This window comes from Psittacula echo (genome assembly GCF_963264785.1).
Source record: "Psittacula echo genome assembly, chromosome: 32".
NCBI lineage: Eukaryota > Metazoa > Chordata > Aves > Psittaciformes > Psittacidae > Psittacula > Psittacula echo.
In genome coordinates, this window is record NC_137767.1 from 225,759 (window position 1) to 245,408 (window position 19,650).

The 19,650-nt window shown below is 62.8% G+C and overlaps 2 protein-coding genes across 2 annotated transcripts in view; both read right to left on the reverse strand.

Moving 5' to 3' along the window:
* The window catches only part of GPS2 (G protein pathway suppressor 2), a gene marked incomplete at its 3' end in the record, with an annotated part of 12,664 nt that extends 1,138 nt beyond the window's left edge, over nt 1-11,526 (reverse strand). Inside the window, exons 1-6 of the mRNA XM_080636394.1 lie at nt 11,369-11,526; nt 8,268-8,377; nt 4,304-4,416; nt 3,538-3,614; nt 2,015-2,094; nt 799-980 (exon numbers count right to left, since the gene is read on the reverse strand). Coding sequence (XP_080492520.1) covers nt 799-980; nt 2,015-2,094; nt 3,538-3,614; nt 4,304-4,416; nt 8,268-8,377; nt 11,369-11,462 — 656 coding nt within the window. The 5' untranslated portion in view covers nt 11,463-11,526. The remainder of the gene's footprint in view (nt 1-798; nt 981-2,014; nt 2,095-3,537; nt 3,615-4,303; nt 4,417-8,267; nt 8,378-11,368) is intronic.
* An 838-nt stretch (nt 11,527-12,364) lies between these two features.
* NEURL4 (neuralized E3 ubiquitin protein ligase 4) overlaps nt 12,365-19,650 on the reverse strand; it is a 74,860-nt gene continuing 67,574 nt past the window's right edge. The window contains 5 exon segments of the mRNA XM_080636395.1: nt 12,365-13,422; nt 14,665-14,784; nt 16,033-16,137; nt 18,390-18,516; nt 18,909-19,019. Coding sequence (XP_080492521.1) covers nt 13,230-13,422; nt 14,665-14,784; nt 16,033-16,137; nt 18,390-18,516; nt 18,909-19,019 — 656 coding nt within the window. The 3' untranslated portion in view covers nt 12,365-13,229.

Below are 19,650 nucleotides of genomic sequence, written 5' to 3' on the forward strand. Positions count from 1 at the left end.
AGACCCCATAGAGACCCATAGAGACCCCATAGAGACCCCATAGAGAGACCCATAGAGACCCATAGAGCCCCATAGGGACCCATAGAGAGAGACCCATAGAGACACCAGAGACCCCATAGAGACCCATAGAGACTCCATAGAGACCCATAGAGAGAGACCCATAGAGACACCAGAGACCCCATAGAGACCCATAGAGAGCCCATAGAGACCCATAGAGAGAGACCCATAGAGACACCAGAGACCCCATAGAGACCCATAGAAACCCATAAAGACCTCATAGAGACCTCATAGAGCCCCATAGAGACCTCATAGAGCCCCATAGAGCCCCATAGAGCCCCATAGAGACCCATAGAGACACTTAACACCCCCATAGCACCCAAAGTCCACCCCATAGCGGCCCATAGCACCCCTCTCCTGCCCCATAGCGCCCCATGGCTGCCGTATTGTGCCTCCCCCCCACCCTATGGCTGCCTCATAGTGCCCCATAGCTGCCCCCTTAGTGTCTCCCTCCTGCCCCATAGCACCCCATGGCTGCCCCATCGAGCCACATGTCTGCCCCATAGCACGTCCCCCGTGCCGCATAGCTGCTCCATAGCACCTTATGTCTGCCCCATAACAACCCCATAACACCCCGTGTCTGCCCCATAGTGCCCCATGTCTGCCCCATAGCGCCCCGTGTCTGCCCCATAACACCCCGTGTCTGCCCCATAGCGCCCCGTGTCTGCCCCATAGCACCCTATGTCTGCCCACAACAACCCCATAACACCCCGTGTCTGCCCCATAGAGCCTCCCCCCTGCCCCATAGCGCCCCCACCTCGGATCTGCTGGGAGGCGCCGTAGCTGACGGGCCCGGGCTGCCCAGGGGGGAACGGGTGCTGGCTCTGCCCCACAGCGAAGGGGCCCGGCCCCCCCTGCGCCCCCTGGAAGCTTCCGTGCTCCCCCCCAGCCCCATAGCTCGGCTGCGCCCCAAAGTGCCGCGTCTGGGGGGGAGAGGGGGATCAGCCCCACATCAATGGGGCAGCCCCATAGCGCCCCTCCCCCCAGCCCCACATCAATGGGGCAGCCCCATAGCGCCCCTCCCCCCAGCCCCACATCTATGGGGCAGCCCCATAGCGCCCCTCCCCCCAGACCCACATCTATGGGGCAGCCCCATAGCGCCCCTCAACCCAACCCCACATCAATGGGGCAGCCCCATAGCGCCCCTCCCCCAGACCCACATCTATGGGGCAGCCCCATAGCACCTCTCTCCCCAGCCCCACATCTATGGGGCAGCCCCATAGCGCCCCTCCTCCCAGCCCCACATCTATGGGCAACCACATAGCGCCCCTCAACCCAGCCCCACATCTATGGGGCAGCCCCATAGCGCCCCTCAACCCAGCCCCACACCTATGGGGCAGCCCCATAGCGCCCCTCCCCCCAGACCCACATCAATGGGGCAGCCCCATAGCGCCCCTCCCCCCAGCCCCACATCTATGGGGCAGCCCCATAGCGCCCCTCCCCCCAGACCCACATCTATGGGGCAGCCCCATAGCGCCCCTCAACCCAACCCCACATCAATGGGGCAGCCCCATAGCGCCCCTCCCCCCAGACCCACATCTATGGGGCAGCCCCATAGCACCTCTCTCCCCAGCCCCACATCTATGGGGCAGCCCCATAGCGCCCCTCCTCCCAGCCCCACATCTATGGGCAACCCCATAGCGCCCCTCAACCCAGCCCCACATCTATGGGGCAGCCCCATAGCGCCCCTCAACCCAGCCCCACACCTATGGGGCAGCCCATAGCGCCCCTCCCCCCAGACCCACATCTATGGGGCAGCCCCGTAGCACCCCTCCCCCCAGCCCCACATCTATGGGGCAGCCCCATAGCGCCCCTCCCCCCAGACCCACATCAATGGGGCAGCCCCATAGCGCCCCTCCCCCCAGCCCCACATCAATGGGGCAGCCCCATAGCGCCCCTCCCCCCAGCCCCACATCTATGGGGCAGCCCCATAGCGCCCCCCCCAAGCCCCACTCACGGTGATCACGGGGGGCCCAAACATCTGCTTCGCTCGGTCAGCGGCCATCAGGGTCCCGGCGCGGCTGTGACCCCCGGGGGCTGCCTGTGGGGGGAGCTGCCCCATAGCGACCCACAGAGCCCCATAGAGCCCCATAGAGCCCCATAGAGACCCCATAGAGACCCATAGAGGCCCCATAGAGCCCCCATAGAACCCCATAGAGCCCCATAGGGACCCCATAGAGCCCCCATAGAGACCCATAGAGACCCATAGAGACCCACAGAGCCCCCATAGAGCCCCATAGAGCCCCCATAGAGCCCCATAGAGACCATAGAGCCCCCATAGAGACCCCATAGAGACCCCATAGAGCTCCCATAGAGCCCCATAGAGCCCCCATAGAGCCCCCATAGAGCCCCCATAGCGCCCCCATAGAGAAACATAGAGACCCCATAGAGACCCACAGAGCCCCCATAGAGCCCCATAGAGACCATAGAGCCCCATAGAGCCCCCATAGAGCCCCCATAGCGCCCCCATAGAGAAACATAGAGACCCCATAGAGACCCACAGAGCCCCCAAAGAGCCCCATAGAGACCATAGAGCCCCCATAGAGCCCCCATAGAGCCCCATAGAGACCATAGAGCCCCATAGCGCCCCCATAGCGCCCCCATAGAGCCCCCATAGAGCCCCCATAGAGCCCCATAGAGCCCCCATAGAGCCCCCATAGAGCCCATAGAGACCATAGAGCCCCATAGCGCCCCCATAGCGCCCCCATAGAGCCCCCATAGAGCCCCCATAGAGCCCATAGAGCCCCAAAGAGCCCCATAGCGCCCCATAGAGCCCCATAGCGCCCCATAGAGACCCCATAGAGACCCCATAGAGCCCCCATAGAGCCCCAAAGAGCCCCATAGAGCCCCATAGAGCCCATAGAGCCCCATAGAGACCCCATAGAGACCCCATAGAGCCCCCATAGAGCCCCATAGAGCCCCAAAGAGCCCCATAGAGCCCCATAGAGCCCCATAGAGCCCCATAGCGCCCCCATAGAGCCCCATAGCGCCCCCATAGAGCCCCCATAGAGCCCCATAGAGCCCCATAGCGCCCCCATAGAGCCCCATAGAGCCCCCATAGCGCCCCCATAGAGCCCCCATAGCGCCCCCATAGCGCCCCACAGCGCCCCCATAGAGCCCCATAGCGCCCCATAGAGCCCCATAGAGCCCCATAGCGCCCCCATAGAGCCCCATAGAGCCCCATAGCGCCCCCATAGAGCCCCCATAGCGCCCCCATAGCGCCCCCATAGAGCCCCCATAGCGCCCCCATAGCGCCCCACAGCGCCCCCATAGAGCCCCATAGCGCCCCATAGAGCCCCATAGAGCCCCATAGCGCCCCCATAGAGCCCCATAGAGCCCCATAGCGCCCCATAGAGCCCCCATAGAGCCCCATAGCGCCCCCATAGCGCCCCCATAGAGCCCCATAGCGCCCCCATAGAGCCCCATAGAGCCCCATAGCGCCCCCATAGAGCCCCATAGAGCCCCCATAGCGCCCCATACTCTGCATGTTGAGGATGTGGCTCCCGTGCACGGGCAGCCCTGATTGGTAGGCGGCCGCTGTCAGCGTCGTGAGGTCACTGCGGGGGGGGGGGGGGGGTGGGGGCGGTCACGTGATGAGCAGGGGGGCGGAGCCTCAGAGGATGGGGGCGGGGCCAAACACCACCCCCCCCCCAATCCCCCTCTGAGACCCCCCCCAGTGCCCCTCCCCCACCCATTGACCCCCTTCCCCCTTCAGGCCCCTCCCATCCCAAGCCCCGCCCCTTTAAGCCCCGCCCCAGACCCCTCCCACCCCCAAGCCACGCCCCCCCCCCCCGCGGGCACCTCCCCTCTGAGCCCCGCCCCCGTTACCCCCTCCCGGCCCAAGCCCCGCCCCTTTGCACCCCACCCCAGAAGCCCCGCCCCTTTGCACCCCACCCCAAGCCCCGCCCCTTTGCACCCCACCCCAGAAGCCCCGCCCCTTTGCACCCCACCCCAAGCCCGCCCCTTTGCACCCCACCCCAGAAGCCCCGCCCCTTTGCACCCCACCCCCAAGCCCCGCCCCTTTGCACCCCACCCCAAGCCCCGCCCCTTTGCACCCCACCCCAGAAGCCCCGCCCCTTTGCACCCCACCCCAGAAGCCCCGCCCCTTTGCACCCCACCCCCAAGCCCTGCCCCTTTAGGCCCACCCACTTCCCCCTCCACCCTTCCCCCCATAGGCCGCCCTTTACCCACCCCCTTTAGCTCCGCCCCTTTAAGCCCCGCCCCCCCCCCGTTAGGCCCCGCCCACCTCTGCTCCTTGCGGCGCCGCTTCTCCTCCTCGTGCAGCACCTTCTTGAGCTGCAGGAAGAGCTGGTGCTTCTCCTCCTGCAGCGCGCCCAGGCGGGCCTGCAGCTTCTGCAGCTGCAAGGGGGAGCTATGGGGCTGCGACCCACACTTATGGGGCTGCGACCCACACTTATGGGGCTGCGACCCACACTTATGGGGCTGGCAGCCACACTTATGGGGCAGGGGAAGAGCTGGTGCTTCTCCTCCTGCAGCGCGCCCAGGCGGGCCTGCAGCTTCTGCAGCTGCAAGGGGGAGCTATGGGGCTGCGACCCACACTTATGGGGCTGCGACCCACACTTATGGGGCTGCGACCCACACTTATGGGGCTGCGACCCACACTTATGGGGCTGAGACCCACACTTATGGGGCTGCGACCCACACTTATGGGGCTGAGACCCACACTTATGGGGCTGAGACCCACACTTATGGGGCAGGGGCAGAGCTGGTGCTTCTCCTCCTGCAGCGCGCCCAGCCTCACCTGCAGCTTCTGCAGCTGCAAGGGGGAGCTATGGGGCTGCGACCCACACTTATGGGGCTGCGACCCACACTTATGGGGCTGGCAGCCACACTTATGGGGCTGCGACCCACACTTATGGGGCTGGCACCCACACTTATGGGGCTGCGACCCACACTTATGGGGCTGCGACCCACACTTATGGGGCTGGCAGCCACACTTATGGGGCAGGGGCAGAGCTGGTGCTTCTCCTCCTGCAGCGCGCCCAGCCGGGCCTGCAGCTTCTGCAGCTGCAAGGGGGAGCTATGGGGCTGCGACCCACACTTATGGGGCTGGCAGCCACACTTATGGGGCTGAGACCCACACTTATGGGGCTGCGACCCACACTTATGGGGCTGCGACCCACACTTATGGGGCTGGCAGCCACACTTATGGGGCAGGGGCAGAGGTGGTGCTTCTCCTCCTGCAGCGCGCCCAGCCTCGCCTGCAGCTTCTGCAGCTGCAAGGGGGAGCTATGGGGCTGCGACCCACACTTATGGGGCTGGCACCCACACTTATGGGGCTGAGACCCACACTTATGGGGCTGCGACCCACACTTATGGGGCTGGCAGCCACACTTATGGGGCTGCGACCCACACTTATGGGGCTGGCAGCCACACTTATGGGGCTGCGACCCACACTTATGGGGCAGGGGCAGAGCTGGTGCTTCTCCTCCTGCAGCGCGCCCAGCCTCGCCTGCAGCTTCTGCAGCTGCAAGGGGGAGCTATGGGGCTGCGACCCACACTTATGGGGCTGGCAGCCACACTTATGGGGCTGAGACCCACACTTATGGGGCTGCGACCCACACTTATGGGGCTGCGACCCACACTTATGGGGCTGGCAGCCACACTTATGGGGCTGGCAGCCACACTTATGGGGCTGGCAGCCACACTTATGGGGCAGGGGCAGAGCTGGTGCTTCTCCTCCTGCAGCGCGCCCAGCCGGGCCTGCAGCTTCTGCAGCTGCAAGGGGGAGCTATGGGGCTGCGACCCACACTTATGGGGCTGAGACCCACACTTATGGGGCTGGCACCCACACTTATGGGGCTGCGACCCACACTTATGGGGCTGGCAGCCACACTTATGGGGCAGGGGCAGAGCTGGTGCTTCTCCTCCTGCAGCGCGCCCAGCCTCGCCTGCAGCTTCTGCAGCTGCAAGGGGGAGCTATGGGGCTGCGACCCACACTTATGGGGCTGTGACCCACACTTATGGGGCTGCGACCCACACTTATGGGGCTGCGACCCACACTTATGGGGCTGAGACCCACACTTATGGGGCTGCGACCCACACTTATGGGGCTGAGACCCACACTTATGGGGCTGCGACCCACACTTATGGGGCAGGGGCAGAGCTGGTGCTTCTCCTCCTGCAGCGCGCCCAGCCTCACCTGCAGCTTCTGCAGCTGCAAGGGGGAGCTATGGGGCTGCGACCCACACTTATGGGGCTGCGACCCACACTTATGGGGCTGCGACCCACACTTATGGGGCTGGCACCCACACTTATGGGGCTGGCAGCCACACTTATGGGGCAGGGGCAGAGCTGGTGCTTCTCCTCCTGCAGCGCGCCCAGCCTCACCTGCAGCTTCTGCAGCTGCAAGGGGGAGCTATGGGGCTGCGACCCACACTTATGGGGCTGCGACCCACACTTATGGGGCTGCGACCCACACTTATGGGGCTGGCACCCACACTTATGGGGCTGCGATCCACACTTATGGGGCTGCGACCCACACTTATGGGGCTGGCACCCACACTTATGGGGCAGGGGAAGAGCTGGTGCTTCTCCTCCTGCAGCGCGCCCAGCCGGGCCTGCAGCTTCTGCAGCTGCAAGGGGGAGCTATGGGGCTGCGACCCACACTTATGGGGCTGGCAGCCACACTTATGGGGCTGCGACCCACACTTATGGGGCTGCGATCCACACTTATGGGGCTGGCAGCCACACTTATGGGGCTGCGATCCACACTTATGGGGCTGGCAGCCACACTTATGGGGCTGAGACCCACACTTATGGGGCTGCGACCCACACTTATGGGGCTGCGACCCACACTTATGGGGCTGGCACCCACACTTATGGGGCTGCGACCCACACTTATGGGGCTGGCACCCACACTTATGGGGCTGGCAGCCACACTTATGGGGCTGAGACCCACACTTATGGGGCTGCGACCCACACTTATGGGGCTGCGACCCACACTTATGGGGCTGGCACCCACACTTATGGGGCTGGCACCCACACTTATGGGGCTGGCAGCCACACTTATGGGGCAGGGGCAGAGCTGGTGCTTCTCCTCCTGCAGCGCGCCCAGCCGGGCCTGCAGCTTCTGCAGCTGCAAGGGGGAGCTATGGGGCTGCGACCCACACTTATGGGGCTGCGACCCACACTTATGGGGCTGGCAGCCACACTTATGGGGCAGGGGCAGAGCTGGTGCTTCTCCTCCTGCAGCGCGCCCAGCCTCGCCTGCAGCTTCTGCAGCTGCAAGGGGGAGCTATGGGGCTGCGACCCACACTTATGGGGCTGCGACCCACACTTATGGGGCTGGCAGCCACACTTATGGGGCTGCGACCCACACTTATGGGGCTGGCACCCACACTTATGGGGCTGCGACCCACACTTATGGGGCTGCGACCCACACTTATGGGGCTGGCAGCCACACTTATGGGGCTGGCACCCACACTTATGGGGCTGCGACCCAGACTTATGGAGCTGGCAGCCACACTTATGGGGCTGCGACCCACACTTATGGGGCTGGCAGCCACACTTATGGGGCTGGCAGCCACACTTATGGGGCTGGCAGCCACACTTATGGGGCAGGGGCAGAGCTGGTGCTTCTCCTACTGCAGCGCGCCCAGCCTCGCCTGCAGCTTCTGCAGCTGCAAGGGGGAGCTATGGGGCTGCGACCCACACTTATGGGGCTGCGACCCACACTTATGGGGCTGCGACCCACACTTATGGGGCTGGCAGCCACACTTATGGGGCTGGCAGCCACACTTATGGGGCTGCGACCCACACTTATGGGGCTGGCAGCCACACTTATGGGGCTGGCACCCACACTTATGGGGCTGCGACCCAGACTTATGGAGCTGGCAGCCACACTTATGGGGCTGCGACCCACACTTATGGGGCTGGCAGCCACACTTATGGGGCTGGCAGCCACACTTATGGGGCTGCGACCCACACTTATGGGGCTGCGACCCACACTTATGGGGCCATAGGCCCATAGGGACCATTATGGGACCATTTCCCATAGGGAGAAGCAGATGGGGCCAAGGCCATGGAAGGGGGCGTGGCCAAGGGACAGGGGCGGAGTCAAAGAGGGGGGCGTGGCTCCGGGAAGGGGCGGGGTCATAGACAAGGAGAGGGCAGCACAAAGGGCGCCCATGTCCATATATGGCAAAGCCCCGCCCCTCCATGCCCATATAAGGCCAAGCCCCGCCCACCTGCTCGCGGGTCTCCTCCAATGACATCCGCTCCTCCAGCTCCTTGCGCCGGCGCCGCTCCTGCTCCTCCCGCAGCTTCTGCTCCATCATCTTGTCCACCTCCTCCTCCTCTGGGGGCAAGGGGGGCAATGGGGGAATGGGGGCAATGGGGGGAATGGGGGTAATGGGGGGAATGGGGGGAATGGGGGGAATGGGGGGAATGGGGGGAATGGGGGGAATGGGGGCAATGGGGGTAATGGGGGGAATGGGGGGAATGGGGGTAATGGGGGGAATGGGGGGAATGGGGGGAATGGGGGGAATGGGGGGAATGGGGGGAATGGGGGCAATGGGGGTAATGGGGGGCAATGGGGGCAATGGGTGGCAATGGGGGGAATGGGGGGAATGGGGGGAATGGGGGTAATGGGGGGAATGGGGGTAATGGGGGTAATGGGGGGAATGGGGGCAATGGGGGGAATGGGGGTAATGGGGGTAATGGGGGGAATGGGGGCAATGGGGGTAATGGGGGTAATGGGGGGCAATGAGTACCCCAATGGGATCACAATGGGGCCTCAATGGGAGCTCAATGGGAGCTCAATGGGAGCTCAATGGGGCGTCAATGGGGCCTCAATGGGACCTCAATGGGGCCTCAATGGGGCCTCAATGGGAGCTCAATGGGAGCTCAATGGGGCCTCAATGGGGCCTCAATAGGAGCTCAATGGGAGCTCAGTGGGAGCTCAATGGGGCCTCAATGGGGCCTCAATGGGAGCTCAATGGGGCCTCAATGGGGCCTCAATGGGGCCTCAATGGGAGCTCAATGGGGCCTCAATGGGAGCTCAATGGGGCCTCAATGGGAGCTCAATGGGGCCTCAATGGGGCCTCAATGGGGCCTCAATGGGGCCTCAATGGGAGCTCAATGGGGCCTCAATGGGAGCTCAATGGGGCCTCAATGGGGCCTCAATGGGAGCTCAATGGGAGCTCAATGGGAGCTCAATGGGGCCTCAATGGGAGCTCAATGGGAGCTCAATGGGACCTCAATGGGGCCTCAATGGGGCCTCAATGGGGCCTCAATGGGAGCTCAATGGGACCTCAATGGGGCCTCAATGGGGCCTCAATGGGAGCTCAATGGGAGCTCAATGGGAGCTCAATGGGACCTCAATGGGGCCTCAATGGGAGCTCAATGGGAGCTCAATGGGACCTCAATGGGGCCTCAATGGGGCCTCAATGGGGCCTCAATGGGAGCTCAATGGGACCTCAATGGGGCCTCAATGGGGCCTCAATGGGAGCTCAATGGGAGCTCAATGGGGCCTCAATGGGGCCTCAATGGGGCCTCAATGGGAGCTCAATGGGAGCTCAATGGGAGCTCAATGGGGCCTCAATGGGACCTCAATGGGGCCTCAATGGGGCCTCAATGGGGCCTCAATGGGAGCTCAATGGGAGCTCAATGGGGCCTCAATGGGAGCTCAATGGGAGCTCAATGGGACCTCAATGGGGCCTCAATGGGGCCTCAATGGGAGCTCAATGGGGCCTCAATGGGGCCTCAATGGGGCCTCAATGGGAGCTCAATGGGAGCTCAATGGGAGCTCAATGGGGGCTTAATGGGAGCTCAATGGGGCCTCAATGGGGCCTCAATGGGAGCTCAATGGGAGCTCAATGGGGCCTCAATGGGGCCTCAATGGGAGCTCAATGGGAGCTCAATGGGAGCTCAATGGGGCCTCAATGGGGCCTCAATGGGACCTCAATGGGGCCTCAATGGGGCCTCAATGGGGCCTCAATGGGAGCTCAATGGGAGCTCAATGGGGCCTCAATGGGAGCTCAATGGGAGCTCAATGGGACCTCAATGGGGCCTCAATGGGGCCTCAATGGGAGCTCAATGGGGCCTCAATGGGGCCTCAATGGGGCCTCAATGGGAGCTCAATGGGAGCTCAATGGGAGCTCAATGGGAGCTCAATGGGGGCTTAATGGGAGCTCAATGGGGCCTCAATGGGGCCTCAATGGGAGCTCAATGGGAGCTCAATGGGAGCTCAATGGGGCCTCAATGGGGCCTCAATGGGAGCTCAATGGGAGCTCAATGGGAGCTCAATGGGAGCTTAATGGGAGCTCAATGGGGCCTCAATGGGGCCTCAATGGGAGCTCAATGGGAGCTCAATGGGAGCTCAATGGGGCCTCAATGGGAGCTCAATGGGAGCTCAATGGGGCCTCAATGGGGCCTCAATGGGAGCTCAATGGGAGCTCAATGGGAGCTCAATGGGACCTCAATGGGGGCTTAATGGGAGCTCAATGGGGCCTCAATGGGGCCTCAATGGGACCTCAATGGGGCCTCAATGGGACCTCAATGGGGCCTCAATGGGGCCTCAATGGGAGCTCAATGGGAGCTCAATGGGACCTCAATGGGGCCTCAATGGGGCCTCAATGGGAGCTCAATGGGGCCTCAATGGGGCCTCAATGGGAGCTCAATGGGGCCTCAATGGGGCCTCAATGGGGCCTCACTGGCCCTCACTGGGTGCCCCCCACCCACATGGAGGCACGAGAAGGGGACTCGGACACCCACAGGACCCCTTCCAGCCCCTGCTGCCACGTGGAGGGGCGGAGCCTGCCCTTATATGGACAACAGGGGCGGGGCCTGTCCTTAAATGGCCTCTTGAGGTGGGGTCAAGCCTTGAAGCTGCGTTATGGGTGGGGCTTGTCCTCATTTGGAGCCTGGGGGGGTGGAGCCTGCCCTTATATGGACATGAGGGGCTGGGCCTTCCCTTATATGGACTCAAGGGGTGGGGCTTGTTGCTATGGAGACGCCGGGAGGCGGGGCCTGCCCTTACACGGCTGTGTGTGGGGCTGTATGCCCTTATATGGAGTCAAGGGGCGGGGCCCGTTGCTATGGAGACGCTGGGAGGCGGGGCCTGCCCTTACACGGCTGCGTGGGGGGGGGGATGTGCTGCATGCCCTTATATGGGCTCAAGGGGCGGGGCCTGTTGCTAAGCAACCCCCGGCGGACGGGACCCATCCGGTTGCCATGGAGACGCCGGGGGAAGCGGCTGGGGGCGGTCGGGTGCTGGTGGTGGCGCCGCGGCCGAGGCCGCACCGCGCAGGCGCTGTCGCGATGGGCGCGTGTCGCGATAGGGGCTCACCCTGGCGCTTGCGCTCCCGCTCCACCATCACGTGCCGGTGCAGGGCCCGCGCCATGGCCGAGGACAGCTTCGGCCGCTCCAGCAGCGCCGGCATCTTGGCTCCGCTCCGGAAGTGCAGCAAGATGGCGGCGCTTCCGCTTCCGGCGACGGGACGGCAACGCCGCCGCCGCGCTCAACCCCCACTTTCCCCGCCCACCCCTGCCCGTGGCCACGCCCCCCGAGCCACCCGATTGGCCGCTCCCGCGCCACGGGACACGCCCCCTTTGGCTCCGTCCCTCGCGATTGGCCACGGCCAGGCCCCCACCGGAGGCCACGCCCCCATGGGCTCCCTCCCTCGCCACTGGCTATAGCCACTCCATTGCGCATGCCCACACCGGCGGCCACGCCCCCGTCGGCTCCGTCCCTCGCGCTTGGCCACGGCCACGCCCCCCCCCCGCCGGCGGTTCCCCCAATGGCCGCGGCCGCTCACCCTTGGCCACGCCCCCCTCCTCTTGGCCACGCCCCCTCCCGTTCCCACGGGCTTCATTCATGAGCGCGCCGGACGCCACCCCCACTCCCGCCGCAAGGGCCCGATCCCGCCCCTCCCCCCCCATCACACGCTCTCCATTCTCTCATTCGCGGTTTATAAACCCGAATTGGGGGGGGGGGGAGGGGGGAGGGGGGGAGGGGCGGGATCACGGGGACCCCCCCTCCCCCCCCCCCCCGGCAGCAGCTTTAAATAAAAACCCCTTTTTAAAAAAAAAAGACCCCAAAACCCCCCCCCCCCCTCCCCAAATTCCCCCTCCCCCCCCCCCTTTGTGCCCCTCCCCCCCCCCTCCCCCCCCCCGGGATTCACATTTGGGGGGCAATAAATAAAGAGGAGGGGGTGGGGGTGGGGCGTGTGCAGGTGGGGGAGGGGTTTAAGTGCTGGGACCCCCCCATAGGGAGACCCTTCCCCCCCCCCCCCCCATGGGGGTCCCTCCCCTCCCCCCAACCCAAACCCACCTCCAGGGTGGGGGAGGGGTGGGGGTGGGGATAAAGGGGCCCCCTCCCCCCCATCAAGGGGGTTTGGGGGGTCCCGAATGGGGGGGGTCCCATTCCCATTGGGAGGCTCCATTCCCATTATGGGGGGATCCCATTCCCATTATGGGGGGGTCCCATTCCCATTGGAAGTCTCCATTCCCATTATGGGGGGGTCCCATTCCCATTGGAAGTCTCCATTCCCATTATGGGAGGGTCCCATTCCCATTGGGAGGCTCCATTCCCATTATGGGGGGGTCCCATTCCCATTATGGGGGGGTCCCATTCCCATTGGGAGGCTCCATTCCCATTATGGGGGGGTCCCATTCCCACTGGGGGGGCTCCCTGTCTCCAATGGGGGGGGTCCCCATCCCCTGTGGGAGGTCCCATTCCCATTATGGGGGGGGCCCCATTCCCATTGGGATGGTTCCATTCCCATTGGAACATTCCATTCCCCACGGGGGGGTGGCTCTGTTCGCATTGGGAGGTCCCATTCCCATTGGGTGGCTCCATCCCCATTGGGCCGTTCCATTCCCAATGGAGGGGGGATCCCATTCCCATTGGGTGGCTCCATCCCCATTGGGCCGTTCCATTCCCAATGGAGGGGGGATCCCATTCCCATTGGGTGGCTCCATCCCCATTGGGCCGTTCCATTCCCAATGGAGGGGGGATCCCATTCCCATTGGGTGGCTCCATCCCCATTGGGCCGTTCCATTCCCAATGGAGGGGGGATCCCATTCCCATTGGGTGGCTCCATCCCCATTGGGCCGTTCCATTCCCAATGGCAGGGGGATCCCATTCCCCTTGGGTCGCTCCATCCCCATTGGGCCGTTCCATTCCCCATGGCGGGGGGGTCCCCCCCTCACTCCACCCGCACCAGGAGCCCCCCCAGCACGGTGGCCCCGGGCTCCTTCGTCACCCACTCGATGTCGGCGGGGTCCAGGCCGGGGGGGGGCCGCAGGGAGGGGGGCCCGGCCCGGAACGAGCCCGGGCGCACCCAGACCTCGAAGGCCACGCGGGCCCCGAGCGCCCGCTGCGAGGCCGGGTCCCGGAACCTGCGAGCAAAGGGGACAGGGACCCCCCCCCACACACACACAGTGAGGGACGTGGCCCCTTTAAGAGACCGCGATGGGCTCATTTGCATAACCACGCCCATCCCTCAAGCTGCCCCACTTCCCCATTGCCCCCATTGCCCCCCATTGCCCCATTGCCCCCATGCCCCCATTGCCCCCATTACCCCCATTACCCCCAATACCCCCATTGCCCCCATTGCCCCCATTGCCCCCATTACCCCCATTCCCCCCATTGCCCCCATTGCCCCCATTGCCCCCATTCCCCCATTGCCCCCATTCCCCCATTGCCCCCATTCCCCCATTCCCCCATTGCCCCCATTCCCCCCATTGCCCCCATTGCCCCCATTGCCCCCATTACCCCCATTACCCCCAATACCCCCATTGCCCCCATTGCCCCCATTACCCCCATTACCCCCATTCCCCCCATTGCCCCCATTGCCCCCATTGCCCCCATTCCCCCATTGCCCCCATTCCCCCATTGCCCCCATTCCCCCATTCCCCCATTGCCCCCATTCCCCCATTGCCCCCATTCCCCCCATTGCCCCCATTACCGCCATTACCCCCAATACCCCCATTGCCCCCATTGCCCCCATTGCCCCCATTACCCCCATTACCCCCATTCCCCCCATTGCCCCCATTGCCCCCATTCCCCCATTCCCCCATTGCCCCCATTCCCCCCATTGCCCCCATTGCCCCCATTACCCCCATTACCCCCAATACCCCCATTGCCCCCATTCCCCCCATTGCCCCCATTACCCCCATTACCCCCATTCCCCCCATTGCCCCCATTGCCCCCATTGCCCCCATTCCCCCATTGCCCCCATTGCCCCCATTCCCCCCATTGCCCCCATTGCCCCCATTCCCCCATTCCCCCCATTCCCCCCATTGCCCCCATTGCCCCCATTGCCCCCATTCCCCCATTGCCCCCATTGCCCCATTACATCCATTGCCCCCATTCCCCCATTGCCCCATTACCCCCATTGCCCCCATTGCCCCCATTGCCCCCCATTGCCCCCATTACCCCCATTGTCCCCATTGCCCCCATTGCCCCCCATTGCCCCCATTACCCCCATTACCCCCATTACCCCCCATTAACCCCATTACCCCCATTACCCCCATTGCCCCCATTACCCCCCATTGACCCCCATTGCCCCCATTACCCCCCATTAACCCCATTACCCCATTGCCCCATTAGCCCCGCCCACCCTGAAGCCCCGCCCCTACCTCGTGACGCGAGCAAAGGGCTCCATGGCCGCATAGGGCAGGGCCGGGGACAGCACGAGCCGGGGGGGGCCCGAGGGCTGAGACCCCCCCCCGTGGGCGGGGCCTCCCGGGGGGCGGGGCCTCAGGCACCAGGGGCCTGGGAGGGCAATGGGGTCAATGGGGGCAATGGGGGCAATGGGGGCAATGGGGGCAATGGGGGTAATGGGGGCGATGGGGGCAATGGGGGCAATGGGGGCAATGGGGGAATCGGGGGAATGGGGCCAATGGGGGAATGGGGCAATGGGGGAATGGGGGGAATGGGGGAATGGGGTCAATGGGGGAATGGGGTCAATGGGGGCAATGGGGGCAATGGGGGCAATGGGGGAATGGGGTCAATGGGGGCAATGGGGGCAATGGGGGCAATGGGGGCAATGGGGGAATCGGGGGAATGGGGCCAATGGGGGAATGGGGGCAATGGGGGAATGGGGGGAATGGGGGAATGGGGGCAATGGGGCCAATGGGGGTAATGGGGGCAATGGGGGAATGGGGGCAATGGGGCCAATGGGGGTAATGGGGGAATGGGGGCAATGGGGGCAATGGGGGGAATGGGGGGAATGGGGGAATGGGGGCAATGGGGGAATGGGGGCAATGGGGGAATGGGGGGAATGGGGGCAATGGGGGCAATGGGGGGAATGGGGGGAATGGGGGGAATGGGGGCAATGGGGGGAATGGGGGGAATGGGGGAATGGGGGGAATGGGGGAATGGGAGCAATGGGGGAATGGGGGGAATGGGGGCAATGGGGGCAATGGGGGGAATGGGGGGAATGGGGGAATGGGGGGAATGGGGGAATGGGGGGAATGGGGGGAATGGGGGGAATGGGAGCAATGGGGGAATGGGGGCAATGGGGGGAATGGGGGAATGGGGGGAATGGGGGGAATGGGAGCAATGGGGGTAATGGGGGTAATGGGGTAATGGGGGCAATGGGGGTAATGGGGTAATGGGGGCAATGGGGGCAATGGGGGTAATGGGGGCAATGGGGGCAATGGGGGTAATGGGGGCAATGGGGGTAATGGGGGTAATGGGGCAATGGGGGCAATGGGGGTAATGGGGTAATGGGGGCAATGGGGGCAATGGGGGTAATGGGGGCAATGGGGGCAATGGGGGTAATGGGGGCAATGGGGGCAATGGGGGCAATGGGGGCAATGGGGGTAATGGGGGCAATGGGGGCAATGGGGGCAATGGGGGCACTGGGTGTTTTGGTCAATTTTGGTCAATTTTGGGCTGAATTGGGCTGATTTTGGGTTGATTTTAGGTCATTTCGGGGTGCTTGGGGTTGGTTTTTGGGGTGCTTTGGGCTGGTTTTGGGGTGCGGGGCCCTCACCCGGCACCAGCTCGCCCTGGTCCAGGCTGCGCCGCACGGCCCCGGCGCTGGTCCCATGGTAGGCAAGGGGCCACTTCTGCCACCCCCCCCCGGCTCCAGGCGCGGCTTCGGCCTGCGGGGGGCGCCAAAGAGACCCCATAGAGACCATAGAGACCATAGAGACCCATAGAGACCCATAGAGACCCATAGAGACCCATAGAGACCCATAGAGACCATAGAGACCATAGAGCCCCATAGAGACCATAGAGCCCCATAGAGACCATAGAGCCCCATAGAGACCATAGAGACCCATAGAGACACCATAGAGACCCCATAGAGACCACAGAGCCCTATAGAGCCCCATAGAGACCCCATAGAGACCATAGAGACCTCATAGAGACCCCATAGAGACCATAGAGACCATAGAGACCCCATAGAGACCCCATAGAGACCATAGAGACCTCATAGAGACCCCATAGAGACCATAGAGACCATAGAGACCCCATAGAGACCATAGAGACCCATAGAGACCCCATAGAGACCATAGAGACCCATAGAGACACCATAGAGACCCCATAGAGACCATAGAGACCTCATAGAGACCCCATAGAGACCATAGAGACCATAGAGACCCCATAGAGACCATAGAGACCCATAGAGACCCCATAGAGACCATAGAGACCCATAGAGACACCATAGAGACCCCATAGAGACCATAGAGACCTCATAGAGACCCCATAGAGACCATAGAGACCATAGAGACCCCATAGAGACCATAGAGACCCATAGAGACCCCATAGAGACCATAGAGACCCATAGAGACACCATAGAGACCCATAGAGACACCATAGAGACCCCATAGAGACCACAGAGCCCTATAGAGCCCCATAGAGACCATAGAGCCCCATAGAGACACCATAGAGACCCCATAGAGACCACAGAGCCCCATAGAGACCATAGAGACCATAGAGACCATAGAGCCCCATAGAGACTATAGAGCCCCATAGAGACCCCATAGAGACCCATAGAGCCCCATAGAGACCCCATAGAGACCATAGAGCCCCATAGAGACCATAGAGCCCCATAGAGACCATAGAGCCTCTAGAGAACATAGAGCCCCATAGAGACTATAGAGCCCCATAGAGACCCCATAGAGACCATAGAGCCCCATAGAGACCATAGAGCCCCATAGAGACCCCATAGAGACCATAGAGCCCCATAGAACCCCATAGAGACTCATAGAGACCCCATAGAGACCCCATAGGGAGCCATAAACCCGATTACCCCATTACTGCTATATTCCCCATTGCACTCCATTGACCCCCATTGACCCCCATTGACACCCATTGACCCCCATTGACACCCATTGACCCCCATTGACATCCATTGATACCCACTGACACCCATTGATACCCATTGACACCCATTGATACCCATTGACATCCATTGATACCCATTGACCCCCATTGACACCCATTGACACCCATTGATACCCATTGACACCCATTGACCCCCATTAACACCCATTGATACCCATTGACACCCATTGAGACCCATTGACCCCCATTGATACCCATTGATACCCATTGACACCCATTGATCCCCATTGATCCCCATTGATCCCCATTGACACCCATTGATCCCCATTGATCCCCATTGACACCCATTGATAACCATTGACCCCCATTGACACCCATTGACCACCATTGACTCCCATTGACACCCATTGACCCCCATTGACCCCCATTGATACCCATTGACACCCATTGACCCCCATTGACACCCATTGACCCCCATTGATCCCCATTGACACCCATTGACCCCCATTGATACCCATTGACCCCATTGACACCCACTGACACCCATTGACACCCATTGACTCCCATTGATACCCATTGACACTCATTGACTCCCATTGATCCCCATTGACACCCATTGACCCCCATTGATACCCATTGACCCCATTGACACTCATTGACACCCATTGACACCCATTGACCCCCATTGATACCCATTGACCCCACTGACCCCCATTGACACCCATTGACACCCATTGACACCCATTGACACCCATTGACCCCCATTGATACCCATTGACCCCACTGACCCCCATTGACCCCCATTGACCCCCATTGACACCCATTGACACCCATTGACACCCATTGACCCCCATTGATACCCATTGACCCCACTGACCCCCATTGACCCCCATTGACCCCCATTGACACCCATTGACACCCATTGATACCCATTGACACCCATTGACCCCCATTGACCCCCATTGACCCCCATTGATACCCATTGACACCCATTGACCCCCATTGACACCCACTGACACCCATTGATACCCATTGACACCCATTGACACCCATTGCCCCCCATTACCTGAGCCCGAAGCGGCACCAGCCCCTGGGGGCGGGGGGGTCCCGGGGCCCCTCCTCGCCCCCCCCCCTCCCCAGGCAGGAGTCGCAGAAGCAGCGGCTGCGGCGCGGCTCAGGAGTGAAGTAACCGTCTATGGGGCAGGGACCCATAGGGACCCATGGAGACCCATGGAGACCCATAGGGACCCATAGAGACCCATAGAGACCCCATAGAGACCCATAGAGACCCATAGAGACCCATAGGGACCCATAGAGACCCCATAGAGACCTCATAGAGACCCATAGAGACCCATAGGGACCCATAGAGACCCATAGAGCCCATAGAGACCCATAGAGACCCATAGAGACCCATAGAGACTCATAGAGACCCCATAGAGACTCATAGAGACCCCATAGAGCCCCCATAGAGCCCCATAGAGCCCCATAGAGCCCCCATAGAGCCCCCATAGAGCCCCCATAGAGCCCCATAGAGCCCCATAGAGCCCCCATAGAGCCCCATAGAGCCCCCATAGCCCCCCCTCACCCGGCAGCAGGAGCAGGTCCTTGAAGCGGGCGCACAGGGCCTGGAAGGGGCAGGGCTGGGGGGGGGGCCCGGCCATGGGGGGGGAGCCCCAGCTCAGGCTCTCCTTGATCCCTGGGGGGCGGGGAGGCAGAGATGTGGGGCTGGGGGGTCTCAGCCCCATGGAAGCCCCCCTGCCCCATAGATGTGGGTCTGACCCCCCTGCCCCATAGATGTGGGTCTGACCCCCCTGCCCCATAGATGTGGTTCTGACCCCCCTGCCCCATAGATGTGGGTCTGACCCCCCTGCCCCATAGATGTGGTTCTGACCCCCCTGCCCCATAGATGTGGTTCTGACCCCCCTGCCCCATAGATGTGGGTCTGACCCCCCTGCCCCATAGATGTGGGTCTGAACCCCTGCCCCATAGATGTGGGTCTGACCCCCCTGCCCCATAGATGTGGGTCTGAACCCCTGCCCCATAGATGTGGGTCTGACCCCCCTGCCCCATAGATGTGGTTCTGACCCCCCAGCCCCATAGATGTGGTTCTGACCCCCCTGCCCCATAGATGTGGGTCTGACCCCCCTGCCCCATAGATGTGGTTCTGACCCCCCAGCCCCATAGATGTGGGTCTGACCCCCCTGCCCCATAGATGTGGTTCTGACCCCCCAGCCCCATAGATGTGGTTCTGACCCCCCTGCCCCATAGATGTGGGTCTGACCCCCCTGCCCCATAGATGTGGGTCTGAACCCCTGCCCCATAGATGT